This window comes from Poecilia reticulata, linkage group LG13 (assembly GCF_000633615.1).
Source record: "Poecilia reticulata strain Guanapo linkage group LG13, Guppy_female_1.0+MT, whole genome shotgun sequence".
Taxonomy (NCBI): domain Eukaryota; kingdom Metazoa; phylum Chordata; class Actinopteri; order Cyprinodontiformes; family Poeciliidae; genus Poecilia; species Poecilia reticulata.
The window spans coordinates 24,417,282-24,432,656 of NC_024343.1; the positions used below are offsets into that span (position 1 = coordinate 24,417,282).

At 40.1% G+C, this 15,375-nt stretch overlaps 1 protein-coding gene across 1 annotated transcript in view; it reads right to left on the bottom strand.

Moving 5' to 3' along the window:
* Positions 1-682: 682 nt before the first annotated feature.
* LOC103474907 (solute carrier family 12 member 9) overlaps positions 683-15,375 on the bottom strand; it is a 63,375-nt gene continuing 48,682 nt past the window's right edge. Inside the window, exons 10-13 of the mRNA XM_008426179.2 lie at positions 12,490-12,682; positions 7,186-7,360; positions 3,205-3,351; positions 683-3,025 (exon numbers count right to left, since the gene is read on the bottom strand). Of these exons, the coding sequence (XP_008424401.1) occupies positions 2,070-3,025; positions 3,205-3,351; positions 7,186-7,360; positions 12,490-12,682 (1,471 nt within the window). The 3' untranslated portion in view covers positions 683-2,069. The remainder of the gene's footprint in view (positions 3,026-3,204; positions 3,352-7,185; positions 7,361-12,489; positions 12,683-15,375) is intronic.

Genomic DNA, 15,375 nt, shown 5'->3' on the forward strand with positions numbered 1-15,375 from the left:
CATGGAAAATTGTGTTTTCATGATTTCTGACTATTTTGTTTGATAAATTGTTGCAAAGGAGACACATCCTTAAATTCAGCAGTGTTTGTTTCTTTATTCTAAAGACCAATGTCCTGTCCTGGTCTGATCAGTCTAGGATGGATGCAGTTGCAACATTTATTCTGATTATCATTGAATGTTCTTTGCTTGATTTGTATTGCACAAATGTTTCCTACAAAGCAAAAAAAAAAACCCCAAAAAAACAGCTTGCCATGAAAGTCTACGTTAAATTCCCTAAGCACAAACCTACACGGCTAGTTCCCCTGGGGTCTGGGGTCTTTCACTCCCTGATAAATGTCAGGCTTTCTCCTCCTATAGATACCAGTGGTTATTTGGGTTTATTTCTCCAATCTCGTTGTTCACCTCAGAACAGAGATGGAATCCATTTCTGTCTGCTTGGCACTGAGGTAGACTGTAGGACAAGGTAATTTGGCTGGCTGGCACCATCTTGTATCTCTCTGTCTGAGCTGCTGAGCAATCTCAGGGCTTATTTCTCAAGTTTACCTCGAACAAACAAGTGAGCAAAGGCACAAAAACTCCCAGTTCCCTGTACAGAGTGGCGTAAACTGGTTTAAGGCTGTCAACGCGCTCTGACTGGTTGCTGGGTTTGCTATTGGTTGTAAGAATCAACTGTGCAAGTGGAAAAAGGACAAAGATGTTTATTTATTTATTTTTTGCTTCAACATGATCAACATCTTGGACAGTTTGGCCATAATTCAAGAGTAATACAAACACTAATTCCTTCAGGAAAGTGTGTCCAACTGAATTTATTGTTCTCCTTTAACATGGAGAACAAAAATCCCAGACAAAGTATTTACTGTGCCAGTGGTTTAAAGAGGAGTGTAGTGTCCAAGCACAAACATATCAGTAGAAAAACAATAGATGTAAAAAAAAATCACAAGGAAGCACATTTTGGAATGAGTTAAAAAAAAGCAAAGGTATGTCAGGTTAAGAGTGAAATCAGAGCACCAGGTTTTCTTTTCAGCAAAAACGTTTGGCTTCAAATGTGCTGAAGTCCTTGGGGAGCTGGTCTGATTTATGATTCAAAAGGGAAAGTTTATCAAACCATTGAGATTGTTGTTACAGATGCTACAGAGTGCATAACAAAGGAAGCATTATTGTCAGAGTACGCCGAGTTGTTCACATATGCAAGCTGACAGTGAGGCGGCATGTGGCTCCACAGCTCTGCCCTTACATACATTCAAATAAATCCTCCTTTGTCCACACAGTTGAGCAGAATTTGCATAAACTCTTTTTTAATGTTACAAGCACTTTAGGTAATGAGTGTGACTGCAGACATGAGCAGATATTTAAATTCATACGGGCAATTTAGCACAAGGCCGGTCAACCAACATGGCCGCCGAGAGTAAACCGAAAGTGACAAGATTGTAGGAGATAATAAAAACAAATGGAGAGAATCTCTGTGATAGTTGGAACAGTTAGTGGAGCTGAAACAATGTCAAGTTTTCTTCTGAGGAGTTGCACACTGTGCAGTTTGGCTAAAGCAGGGGAGGACAAAAGTGCATTTGGATAAAAGGAATAATGTCCTGAGATTCCACATATTATCATTTGGGAATTTAAAAAAAAGAGCACATTGTAGAAGCACCGCCCGTATTATTACCTGGAAAAGAAAAAGGAAATGACTGCTTTAAGCATTAACATTGTGTAACTTCCGTTTCCCAGGTAAAAAAAAAGGCACTTTTGGCCCAAGAACATGTGGAATGGTCATTTGGAGCAATGAAATCAGACTCCAGGCTGAGCTTAAAACTACAGTGAGGTTTCCCCAGAGGTTCCTTCTGGTACTTGATGAGTGTGCAAAGTTATTTAGAAGTTAGAAGACATATAAAAAGGGAATAGTTAAAAAAATAAGAGCATCATAAAGGCAGAGAAGGTGATGTCAGTGAGCTAGCAGTGATAATGGAGAGGTCAACGCTGAGCTGTGGTCCACACCTTTAATGGGGAGACTGCAGACTTCGCTCGCTGTCAGAGTGTAAGGCACCCTTCACTGAACGCGTCAGGAAGAGGAGAGCTCACAGGTCAGTGGTGATGACAGGCGTGACCCCATGGATGAGCAGAGTGGGTCCTAAATCCTGAGTAAGCAGGTCCAGCTGGTGTAAGTATGTGGCATACCGCCGCGTGTCGGCTGGGGGGCGGGGCAGATACAGGAAACGCACGGCAGGGGGTGGCATGGCCTGATCCAGGATCAGCTTGTTGACAGCCGCGAGGTAGTCATCGGAGACGCGCGTGGCGTTGCTCGGGAAGCTGTTGGCGTAATCTTCTTCGCTCTCCTCCTCGATGGCTCTGGCCTCCATCTCCTCAGCGGTCGAGTCTGGAGACTTGGACGTCAGGTTCTTGTTGAATCCACTTTGCCGCTGCCAGTGTAGCGCCACCACCTGGTCCCAGGGTACGGTTTCCACCTGAGCTTTGATTCTCAAATCTTTAAGGAGCTGGCCGAGCTTGGCCTCCGGGCCCTTGACGCTTCGCCCCTCCTCCACGCACAGAAAGAGTCGCAGAGTAGCTTTGCGCCAGGCTTTCACCATGTTGAGGATGCATGCTAGCTGCAGCAGGAACAGGGAGCAGGTGTCGACGTAGCTGCAGCTGTCCGGGCGCAGGAGGTTTACTGGCCAAACATCAACAAACACATCTCCTTTCGACAGGATGGAGGGAGGCGTAAGGATCCGAGCTTTATCAAAGTCATTGAAATATCGAGCAAGAACCACATTCTTGAGCATCTTCACGGCATCAGAAATAACAGAGACGTACTCCTGGGCGCCTAAAACCTTCCCATCCCCAAATTCACCATAATCTTGCCTGTCACTGGACCCCCGCAGGGAGGCAAAGCGGTGCAGAGGGGGCTGCTCGAGGTCCTGAGAAGGACTGAAGGGATCTGTGGACTCGGTGGAAGACACCGACGATTCAATCAGCTTATCTTTTGGAAGGCAGTCGTCATAGAAACCGAGGACCAAGGTGTTAGGGCGCATCCCACCTGCAAGAACAGGAGCAACAAGGAGAAACTAAACAATCAAACCGACTAGAAAAGGACATCATAATTATTCATCATGGCAGAATGTGAAACTAAGTCAGTCAACAACTTTAAACTCTCACACGACACAAACATGGTGTGCAGCTGCAGCTACACACGGCGACACTGGCAGCAGTACTGACCAAGTCCTGAGATGAAGAGTAGATGCTGGACGCCATGACGGACAGAATCTGCCAGAGTCAGGTTGACAAAAGCTTTGATGTTCAGATGGTCTACCAGGGACAGCCAGGAGTCATACTGGGCCTGCAAGGGGTCAGCCGGTAAAGTACCTGAACGAGAGAAAAACACACAAAAAAACGGACATGTGAGAATCAGGTACGATAATGAGGAGAGGAAAGGACAAGGTTTGTGTAAGTTTCAGTAACTTAAATGTAAAACAACTTAAATGAGTTACACATTTTGCTTGATATATTGACACCAACATTGGTACCGGCTGATGTTAGGGTTACCACATCTGTGTAAGTCAAATAAATGAAACTGGGCCAATAATAACATATTTATTTATTTCCACCTTGTTGATGTTTGTTTCTTGTGACAGAAGGGAGAAAGTTTGGTCATGTGGCAGTGGTAGTGATGCAGCACAGGACTGTGGGGAGTTTAACTGAAGGAGAAAAGTGGAGCAGAAGTGAAGTGAAATATATATGTAATTAATATTAGTAAATATCAGTTATCAGCCAAAATAGCAATATCAATACTGGATATCCATATTGGCCCAAATTTTCTTTGCTAATTCTAGACCTAATGGGAATGATAAAAAACCTTGTGAACTCAAGTACCTGACCTAAAAAAAAATTATTCCAACAACACATTAACTAAAGATTAATGTTTTATCTCAGACATATATATTTTTTAAACATATTAGGTCCAAAACTTCCAACAGCATTTATAACAAGCTTCATTACAGTTTAATAGATGCTTTTAGTTACTTGAAATCCTGACTTCAGGCCAAACCCTATTAAATAGGAGATGGTTATAAATCACTTAAAAAACTTTTGTTTTTGTCTTTCTAAAGACACTGTTAACAGGTTAGTTCAGGATGATTAGTCTTTTAGGGTTTCCCTATCAGGGGGCTTCATTATAGCAAATTCCTAATTAATGGACCATTTCCTATCTTATGTTAAAAACTTTGTAGTTTTGTTAAAGTACATCAATGCCACCTCAAAACAGGGAGAATAGATACTTTAGCAACGCGCTCTGCATATTTTTGGAGTGTCCCTTGCAACATCTAAATGCTTCTAGGGTTGCCATTTCTGCCAATATTTTCACAGAACAGGAACATTGCTGCAAATGTGGGGATTTCCTGAAACTTTCCAAGCCCCTCTTCCCTTTTCACCACCACAACTGACTGCCAATCAGAAGGGAGAAGAGAAATACTGCATGCAGCTTCAACTGTAATCACAACACAAACATAAAAGGCTCATACAGTAGATGACCTTCAGAAGTACTGTATTTTACACACTATAAGGCGAGTACTTTATACAGTAGGCTGCCCCAGTCATTGTTTCACTTGTGGTGTTATTGTTGCGATATTGTGTCCAACTGCTTTCTGGGTAACACAAACCAACCGACAAGCTGTTGTCGCAGTTTCTGTCTCTCTTCCCCCGACCCCCTGCCCCAGGCTTTAAATGTATAGGGGCTGGTCCCTTGGTAACCCTAGTCCAAGCACCCCGGATGAATATCTAAAGTCACTTTGTTGACATAAAGAATGTCAACAAAACAGCCCGACTCGGGTCGGCGAGGAGAGCTTTCCGCAACTGGGCCAGGGTGTGGCCGGATGATGGTCACCCTTCTCCATTCGTGCACAGCATGTTCGTGGAGAACGTGGTGCTAAATGACCTGCAGACGACCTGATTATCAGGTCGGTAGGTAGATAGGTCAGTCAAACTTTATTAACAAACCAGCGTTCTGACAACTATCCCAACGCTTCTTCTACGGGGAAAATGAATTCGGCGGCTGCTTACCATAGTTGCTAGACCTGTTTTGGCTCAATATTAGTCCATTTATAAGGCGCACCTAATTATAAGGCGCACTGTCGGCTTTTGAGGAAATTGAAGGTTTTTAAGTGCGCCTTATACGATAAATACGGTAGTTTTAAATGGTGATGTTACGTAGTCTCTTTTTTTTTTTTTTTTGCAAGAATGTGCATTTGCAGTGCTTTTTCCACTTCACATTAGTAATTGATTGCCTTCCATTTGCATATCCAGCTTAGTTTGCAGCTAAATATTTTTACAGAAGGATGACCAGTTAATCTTACATGCATACATGTTTATTTATTAGATTTATTAGACAAAATGCTTCCAGATCTGAATAAAATATAGATTTCTAGTGTGTACTAACCAAATAAACCTGAAGGTACCGGGATACGAAGTGAAAAACTCCATAGCTGACATAAAATATGAGGCAGAGGGAGACGAAGATGTGAGACAAGATGCTGAAAGGTGGGAGGGGAGGGAAGAGAGAGACAAAGATCCAACTCCAGATGACAGCGCAGACAGAATGTTGGACAGAGCAAAGATGCAGAGAGACACAACAGGGAGGTGGGTAATCCATCACTCCCAAAAAAGCAAGTGTAGGTGCTTGGGAAAATTTCAAAGCCAGTTTCTTTGGGGCTCTTAATGTGATTGTTGCAAATTATAGGTAAGTACCAGGTTTACACCAAATAGCTGCTAGACAAACTGAATAAACAGATTGTAAAATTTTCCAGGAGTGTAATGAGGATGTCGGAACAAGAAATTCCTCTTTCCTGTTATTGCCTAAATGAATGGATTCATCAGAAGTGGTTCATCAGAACCAGACAAGGGCTCTTTTGTGGCAAATTAACATTTTGAACATTTTTTCCCGCTAACCAATACTTAAGAGAATTCAGATTGAGAAGATTTCATTAAGAGCAGCTTCCTTCTTCTCCTCTGCTGAGAATGTCGAAACAAGAAATTCTTCTCTCCTGTTAGTGCCTAAATGAATGGATTCTTTGTATGAAGACTGAGTGGTTCATCAGAACCGGACAAGGGCTCTTTTGTGGCAAATAAACATTTTTTTCCCCGCTGTCCAACACTTGAGAGAATTCAGATTGAGAAGATTTCATTCAGAGCGGCTTCCTTCTTCCCTTCTGCTCTACCCACAAACCCCTTACATGTTCTCCAAAGACAAAGAAAAGGTCCAACAATGACCCTGCTACTTGAAATAATTCAGAACACTGCCGTCATGTGGGAGAAAGCCGATTCTCCAGTGGTTTTCCAGTATATACAGGTCTCACAATAAGACAGTAGAGGGTCAGTCAATGTCATGAAGAAGCAGCAAGTATTCCATTCAACGGTGTGTGATGAAAGGTGTGAAACTCTGCAATCCTTTTATTCAGACATGCCACACAAAGCTTAAAGGTGACCTATTATACTTCCTTGAACAGGGCAGGATCCGTCTATGTGCTATGTAAAACATGTTCATTACATTTTCTGCATAAATTCATTTTTAGATGATGAGATTTCAGTCTCAGTTTTGCTTCATGTCAGAATGAGCCATTTTAGGATCTATTGTCACTTTAAATCCAAATAAGCTGTTGCTGGCCACTCCCCCCCATGTCAACATTTACACTCGCGCATAAAGTGGTTGCAAACAGACGGGCAATTATACATCTGCACATCTTTGAAAAGCATTAGTAGAGCTTCCTACACAACCAACAAGAATGCAGCAAGTGGTTTGTGAATGATAAGTCAACAACAAAACAGTTGTCTTTTCCAGCAGCCATTGTACAGCACATACAGTACAGCAGTAAAATCAGCTGATCAAACTTGCAGGAGCTCCACTTGGTTTGCTAGGTGACGGGCTGTTCTTCGGTGGGGTTGCTAAGTGAGGAGCAGTGTCTGCTCATTTGTGATGTTACATTCCAGAGGTTTTTGAAATGGACACCAAAAAACATCAACTAACTGCCAAAAACCAGCTGGGTGTTTTTTTAAGCACCTGGGTTTGTTTGAGAAGCAGTAGTAACCCAAATGGAAATACAAAGACATACAAAATGTGAATTTTACATAATATGTAAATAGTCTTTATTTTGTTTAAGTCTGCTTTTCTCAGAGCTGAAAGTAGAAGTAGCTGGGACATTTACTTACTGAGGTCTCCTAGCTGGACATGTCCCAGGACGTAGAGGCCGCTCTTCTTGATGTCATTGATAAAAGTGATGAGGCCCACGCTGCTGCGAGGGTTGGAAACCATGAGGAGGATCTGAGGTCTCCAGAACTTGATGTGGTCTTTCCTGACATCCAGCATCAGGAGGTATTTGCGTACCTGCAGCAGGAAAAAATGGGTTAGAATATGATTTTATCTCAACCAGCATAATCCTAAATGCTTAAAAAAGTTAAGTGGTTTCAATCAAGGAGTTAATAAGCATATGGCATATGGTCATTGTATGACGTGTGCTTGGCTATTTCAACAAACGGTAGTGGATTTTATGTTGAAATTTGTGATGTGATAAATCTACGACAGAATGTCATGCAAGTATAAATTTCTGAAAAAACAACAAAAAACCTGAAATATAAAACTTTACTATACATCACTTTATCATTAGGCTTTTAGTCTTTAGAAAATTACAGATGTGAAAAAGTTCAGACTAATCCAGACATGGAAAATGGCCAAATACTCTACTTTTTCATACTATATGAACTCTGATCAGGATGGTTAATGTTGGAGGAGAATCAATGAACTATATCCATATATGTGGGATTCAATACTAAAACTAAAATCTAAAATGAAGCCCGTTGCTTTATTTGAAGCTGCATCATAAAAGTGTGACTCTGGGAGAAAAGTCCAGTTGATTGAGAATTTGATCCTACTGGGGACTTCTGACCCTTTTGAATGCTGCTAATAAAACCTGAAGTTACTGGAAAGTGGTGGAGAGTTTGATTTCTCAGAAGAAGGACAACTTGGGATGAGTCATCCAGTTATCTCGCATTTTAGATGAGTGGGACGGGGAGACAGCCTCAAGTCCTTCCTGCCAAATAAAGAGCTCGCACTTTTTTGGCCGGAGGAAACCTCTACACAGGAAGTACACCACGTGAAAGGGAAAAAACACTTGAAAATGATTTTATTATGGAAACACATTCAGAGTATGTTTTATTGGCTTGTGTTGGTGCTGGAATTTTGCTTTTTTTTAAAAAAAAAGAAGTGTTTTTGAGCTGGAGCTTCGATTTAGGATTCAGCCTGAAAAAACAGACAAGAAATCATTCCGATAATGTCTAAGCAATGCAAGTTCAGCTCAATCTCCCGAAACTGCAAGTTAATGTGTGTCCGCGTGACTATCAATCAAAAACCAAGATACAAACACCATTATTACCATCATAATCGCCCCAACTGTAAAAGACAAAAAGACAAGGTCCCAGAAGCAAAGTCTGACTGCCTCCACTCAGCTAATCATCTGTCTCCCTTTATCTCTGTTTCCCTGTCTTCTCATCCATCAGAGTATCATCATTTCACTGCTGCTTCTATCTCATCCATCACTTAGTTTTTCAATCATTCATCCCCTGCTTATATTCTGCTCCCACCTTCTCTCCCTGTGATACAATCAGCACTTCTTGCCTCCGTTTTGTCTTTTTATTCCCTCCTAAAAACAGCTGTCGACCGCCTACTATCTAGCTGCCTTTCTTTGTTGTTATGTACTAATGTGCTTTTCATCCCCGTCTCAATGTCACACCGCTGGCACTCCCATACACCGGCTACTGCTGGAGGGTGCAACTGTATGCATGTGGCACAGTATACGTGCACAGATGGGGTCTTTAGCTCAGCCTATCATTTGTATTATTTTTATCAAAGTGGGCTTCTTGCTAGAGGCGGGTTTAGAACCCACTTCCACTGAATGATGAGAAGTGGGGGCGGTGAAATGAGAAGGCCCATTTGTAAAATGAATATAAGATGTTGAGACGTACATTTAAAGTTCATAGAAATGATTAATTACCTAAAAAGCACATTAGACCCAATACAGGAGCCATATTTACGTTGTGTGCTCAAATGCGAAATGGATGCCACATAATGTAGCTTATCTCAACATGCCTTAAAACAGCTAATAACTGCTATTTGTTACCGTCTACGGATTGAGACCAACACTGACCAGAAAACTGGTGTCTTTTAATACCGAGGTTCTGGTCCAGCAGTGCCAAGATATGAAGTAGTGCTCTGTGAACTTCACAGTTTCCACTTATGATCAATAATTTATTGCCTGTTGATATAAGTGGCAGCCCATCCTGAATTTGGTTTGGTTTGAGATTTCTTCCTAATAAAGTTATTCCACTTTACTGACCTGATGACCTTTCCTCCCGAATGGTGGGAATAGCATTGAAATGAAGGTTTGAATCCAAAGTTTCCTTTGGAATTTTTTTTTTAACAGAGATGTACTAAATCAAAAGTCGTCCAGTGATAAAAACAATCATTTTTAGCTTGGTTGACTGGTTGGAAGCTCAAATATTAGATACTTTTCTAATTAGTAAAAAAAAAAAACTACGAAAATTAAACTTGGGCTGCAACTAACAATTATTTTAGTAATTACTCTATCAATTATTCTGGCAATTAATCTAGAAAAAAATATATTGGCACATTCAGAAGAATTTTAATTTAACCCATTAACCTTTTTTCATACAATATTAGAAATAAATTAAAAGATTCAAATAAATGATTAAATTCCTATCAGAAAACAAACAGTTCATTTTATTGACATGGTATTACCGTTTTGCATGTTTGATTGTAGCAAACGATGCATCTGCAGCTAAAAAAATACTTCTAATCAATATATAAAAAAACTCTCTCTTAAAACAGCTTCACAGCCTGGAGTCTAATTTTACTACATTCAATACGACCCATTAAACTGCTCAGCTGCTGCTGTTTACATGGTGGCAAAAAGACGTCCGTCTTTGTCTTGTCTGCCTGTCTGAAGCCTCGCAGGTGGTCAAACAGACAGCTCTGCCTGATTGTGTGATTTTATAGAATATCAAAAACAAAAGGAGTGTGAGCAGCTCTGTATGAACAGCACAAGATTCTGTCATGTTTTGTTTTGATTTCTGATTCCTTGTGGACAAACGTCCCATTTACAGTGGGAGCAACAATCAAACACAGAGATCCCAATCAGAGGTCAGAGTTAAAGTCTGCACACCAATTTGCTCCATTAATCAAGAGGAAACCAGTTTTTCTTTACTGATGCTGCCACCACTTATGATCCATACAATCATCGTTCTCCATTGTTACTCCAAGGTATATGTTAACTCTACTTCAAGCTTGTTTAAAATCCACAATAAACACACAGTAAAAAAAAAACCCAAAAGAAACTTTGCTTCTTAGAGATTCTCAAAGAACAAACTCACCGCTTTTCTTCACTTTCTTCTTCTACTGCTCTCCAGTTTTCATTATTTGTTGCCATTTCGACTGTTAACTTTATATTGTCTCTCAGAAGCTGCACCTGGCCTAATGTTCTAGTTGACTGTCGTGCCTTTTCTGGAGGAAGGCATCGGCTGGGAGAATGCTGCCAACAATTAAACATTCTCCCTCTCCAACTATTTTCATTAACATAGAAAGTACCCTTCTATCAGTTGCTCTGTTTCTTTTTTGAGCATTCTGCTCCGTCTCCTGAAACCCCCAGTCGGTGGCGGCAGATGGCAGCTTGCTCTGAGCCAGGTTCTGCTGCGTTTCCTTAGACAGAAAACTTTTTAAAGTAATTTGAAAAACAAACGGAGCTCAATGCGCCGTTTGATAACAAGGATCAATTGGGAATGTATGTGTGGTTCAATTAACCTGAGCTATCTCTGTGGTTATGCTGCCTTTGATTTAAACTGGTCTCTCCAACCTGCTGCTCTTTGGACCATCCACAATGACTCTTGATAAAGAACCAACTAATGAAGCTATAATAACAAATGCAGGTTTTAGGAGTTTATTTTATAGAATACAGTAACTGCAGTTGATTTCCAAAACAGGATGACAATTAAATTACCAGAAACATTTTTCAAGACTTATTTTTATAGTCGTTTGGTTGGGATGTATGTGCTTTTTCCATCACTTTCCTTTACATCCCAGAATAAAATGTTTCCGTCCCTCTTTGCAAAAGTTGCATATTTTTGAAACATAATATAAATAAAATAGTTGTTCTTATGCTGACGGAGGACTTACTGACCACTTTTCTCTACTCCCTTGTCATTACTGTCTTTTCTTTCTATTTATACTGTTGTAATTATAAGAATAAAAAAGACTTCTGGATCCATGACTTCTGGTTGTGTTTTTCTCAGGTGTGAACTGGTCAAGGGAAGGGGCTGCTACGCTAACAGAGGTCCTGTTAAAGGTAGTTCTCCTACAGTCTAAATATAGTTTGCTAAGAATTAAAGTGCATGGAAGAAAGAGTCGAAGCAATCAAACCTTGAAAAACTTAACTGATTGCCGTTTTACAAGCTGCTAAAGTTGGATATATTGCACCTATACTGAATTATCTGGAGTGAATTTGATTCTATCTTTTAATATGAAGGGGATCTGTGCAATGGATTAAGACGGATTTCACTGCGAAAGACCAGAAATACTGACCAGAAAAATTTAATGAGCCTTAAAATGTCACTGCACTTTCATGAATTTAATTTATTTCTCTCCATCTATGACTGATAATGACTTTTGAGGAATTGAACATGTATCCATCTATTGAATTTGTACGGCTGAACAAAGTTTGTTGTTGGGGCTACTGTGTCAAGATGAAGAAAAACCATAGGAGGGAGGAGTTGTGAGAAGTACAGAAAAAGAAAATCGTGTTAGGAAAAGCACAATAACTTAAGTAACTGTAATAATGTTCTGTCTCTTGACAAGCTGCTGGAAAACCCAGCCAACATTCCCCTCCCTGCCTGTAACCCCCCGCCTGCAGCATTGGCAACGGCTCCCCTCGGCTGCAGGCCCTTCTGACAACATTGGCCCCTCTTCTTGAAAACAGGCAACAGAGGACACGGCGAGCTGAATGATGGAGAGCGTGTGTTTGTGCCATAAATGTAGGGAGCTTTACTGAGGGAATAGATGCAGATGTGTGTGTTTGTGTGTTTTTCCGTCTGGTAAGCCTGATATAAACTTGATAGATGCCGGCTGTAGGAATGACAAGCCTTAATGTGTATGGTAGAGAAAAATAAAAAAAGCAGAGGGAGAACGTGTGTGTGTACTTCTGCTAAATGTAAAACGATTGGGAGGGGCAGCGGAGAGCAGTCAGTGCGAGACTGCGTGCGTGTGTGTGTGTGTGTGTGTGTGTATACGGGCATCTATAAAACTGATAGAACGATTGCTTGGCAGAGGTACAGGATCGTGTAAAGCGGAGGGGATGAGATTTTAGTTGCTATAGAAATGACAAGCAGTATTGAGAGCATGTCTGCGTGTGTATGCGTGCGCGCGCGTGTGTGTGTATGCGTTAGTCAGACCTGGTGGAAAATGAGAGCCTGGCTGATGTATCCCCAGCTGGACGTGGGGCTGAGGTAGTGAATCAGCAGGAGGAGGAGCAGCATGAAGGCAATGCTAGCTGAGGCGTAGATGGCGTTGATGAGGAACATCATGACGGCACAACCGACGATGCCCAGTATGCACGTATGCCAGGTGAAGTAACGAAACGTGGGCCTGAGAGGGAAATAAGAGGGATGGAGGTAAATCTCACAGTAGAAGTTGCAGAAAATTGAAAATGAATAAACAGGAGGGTAGAAATGCCGGCCTGTGATATTTGAGAATATCTGCATGAAGAGCACAGTGGGAAAAAAAATAAACTAAACAAAAAACTTCCATTTTAGAGACTTTTTTCAATACAAAATACCCCAGAGGATATTTATGTCTCTGGTCTCCAAATTAGTCCAGGTGTTTTCATTTTGAATTTAATTATTTGATAAGTATGTTTTGGATGAAATTTCAGCAAATCATCTTGTTTTTGTTTCAGACACAGAAACAAAAGAAGAGAACTAGAACTTGTTGGTCATATCACTTGCCAGCTGTAATGCACTTTAATATGCTCCTCTTAGTAAATGAGATTTAATTACAAGAACAAACTTTTGTCCTTGTGCTTTATATAGTAATTTATCAAAAAACAAAAAAAAAAACATTTTAATTAAATAAAGTAGACATTTAATGGGACATCTTAAATAGGGGTGCACCAAGACATCAGTCGATGACCAGAACGGGACAATTTACAACACGGCCTGCCCTGTTGGACAAATGAACGACATCTTTTGGATGCAGTTGTTTAATTACTAAATATTTTTGTAGATATGCATCATGATGCACATTAAAGTCAAGTTTAATGTGTAGGTAATATATGAGAGTTGATAGCTGGATGTGGACATAAGGGAAATCGGTGGGGAACTTGTGTGGGCTCCAGACTGTCAATATTTAGTCACATTTTGTTACCAGTTTCAGAACTTGGAAATATGTTTTTTTTTAATTATTTTATTTGTTTTTTAATTCTTCAAAATATTATATACTGTACAAACACCATAAGGGAGCAAAAATCTATGAGAAAAGAAACTTTATAGTTTACCCTAAAGAAGTGTAGTTGTATCATTATTTATCCATTTTTTTTTCTTTACATTTAGAAAACTTTTACCCAGGCAGCATAATATTATGGAAACATGAAATTGCAATTTTGTTTATTTCAAAGAAATGGCCCGCATCAGCTTCGCTACTCTTCTCCACATCACACCAAGCCCCCACAACTCTTCCTAAGCTTTATGATCTTGGTCGCTAAGAGGTTAGATTCCTTTTTTATCGACTTAGGATCAAAACAAATGTGGCATTAATGGGAAGACAAGATCAATTAAACCCAAAGCGACGCAGATAATTAGCCACTGCTTGTAGCTTTCTTAGCGTTTGTGTGCAGAAGCCTATAATTATGAAAACAAAGCTCTGCTGATCTCACATTCTAGATGAAGGTGTGAGATACACATTGGACAGAAACTGAACATTTTTACTGGATCATGTAATGGACCCCAATTTCCCTGCAGCACCTGAAGGCGTGTAGACGAATGGCCGTAAAAATGGAAGGAGCTTTAATTACACACCTCAACTGAAACATGGTGGGTGCTTCCTCCACAGATCAATACACATTTTTTGACTAAGAGGCAAAAATGAACAATCAATAAACATGAAACTGAAGCAATGCGTAGCTCTAAGCAGAGAAGAGAGAACACAAAGATGTTAAAATAGTTGGAGCGTGAAGGGATTGACAGATGAGACCAATGAAAACCTGGTGGATCTGAATTTATAAACTTGAAAATGGATATTTTGAAAGCTCACAGATGGTGAAAGGTAATTTCTTGTAATGGGCTTGAAACAAACTCCCTCTGTAAAACAGACAGTAATTGTACCCCAACATCATCATATTCCAGGCAAGTCTAGATTAAAATATCGGAACAAGGACTGAAAAAGTATTGCAAAAAAATTCAGTATCGTATGCAGAAAACCTCTTATGATGGACACAAATTGTGATAAAGTATTGGCCTATAAAATTTAGAAGATTAATGAGAAAGGATGTTCCTCCCTTATGATAAAAAAAAAAACATAGGAGAGTCCACTTGTCTTTTAAGTCATGCTTCAATTGACCAATAAAGTTCAGTGACCACAGAAGGTCATTCAAGGACGTTGCAGTTAAAAAAGTTTCTCAACTGAGATATCCAATGCCAGATGAGGCTGTAGCATCGGGTTACTGTCCAACATCTTGTAAACAACATTCAGCCACAACTGTCCATTAATCAAAGATGAATAATTACATTTACTGACAAATTCGGTTGGTGACAAATGAGACCAAAATAAAATTTGTTTACTTGATCAATCATCCACATCCCTGCTTATGAGGTGAAAGCTGATAAATTTTGTCCAATAGTCTGATTTATGAATCAATAGCGCAATACTGGCATTTCCTTTAGGCTCAGTTGTATTTGGTGTTTAGCAGAAATTAAAGACAGTAAATCAAAATGTTAAGGATTGGGGGGAAAAATGGCCAATAGCAAATAAGTGCTGCTTTTGGCTCATGGCCTAATTGACCTGAAGACAATTTGGTCATGTGTGTTTCATTAATAGCCTAAATGGGACATTAGCTGTACATTAACTTTCATAGGATGACAGCAATGGACAATGGCAATGTCAGAAAAAGGTCAGCAAAGAAAAAGTTCTCTCTACCTATATAGTATGTCTTATTTAACATGCAATAAGAATTATAAACATTGACTGGCATTTGATTACCTTACAGTTCACCTACATGAGCTGGACAATACATCAATTCTCAATAAAGACAAAAATGAGCAACAGGAAAATGGGAAAGGACTGCT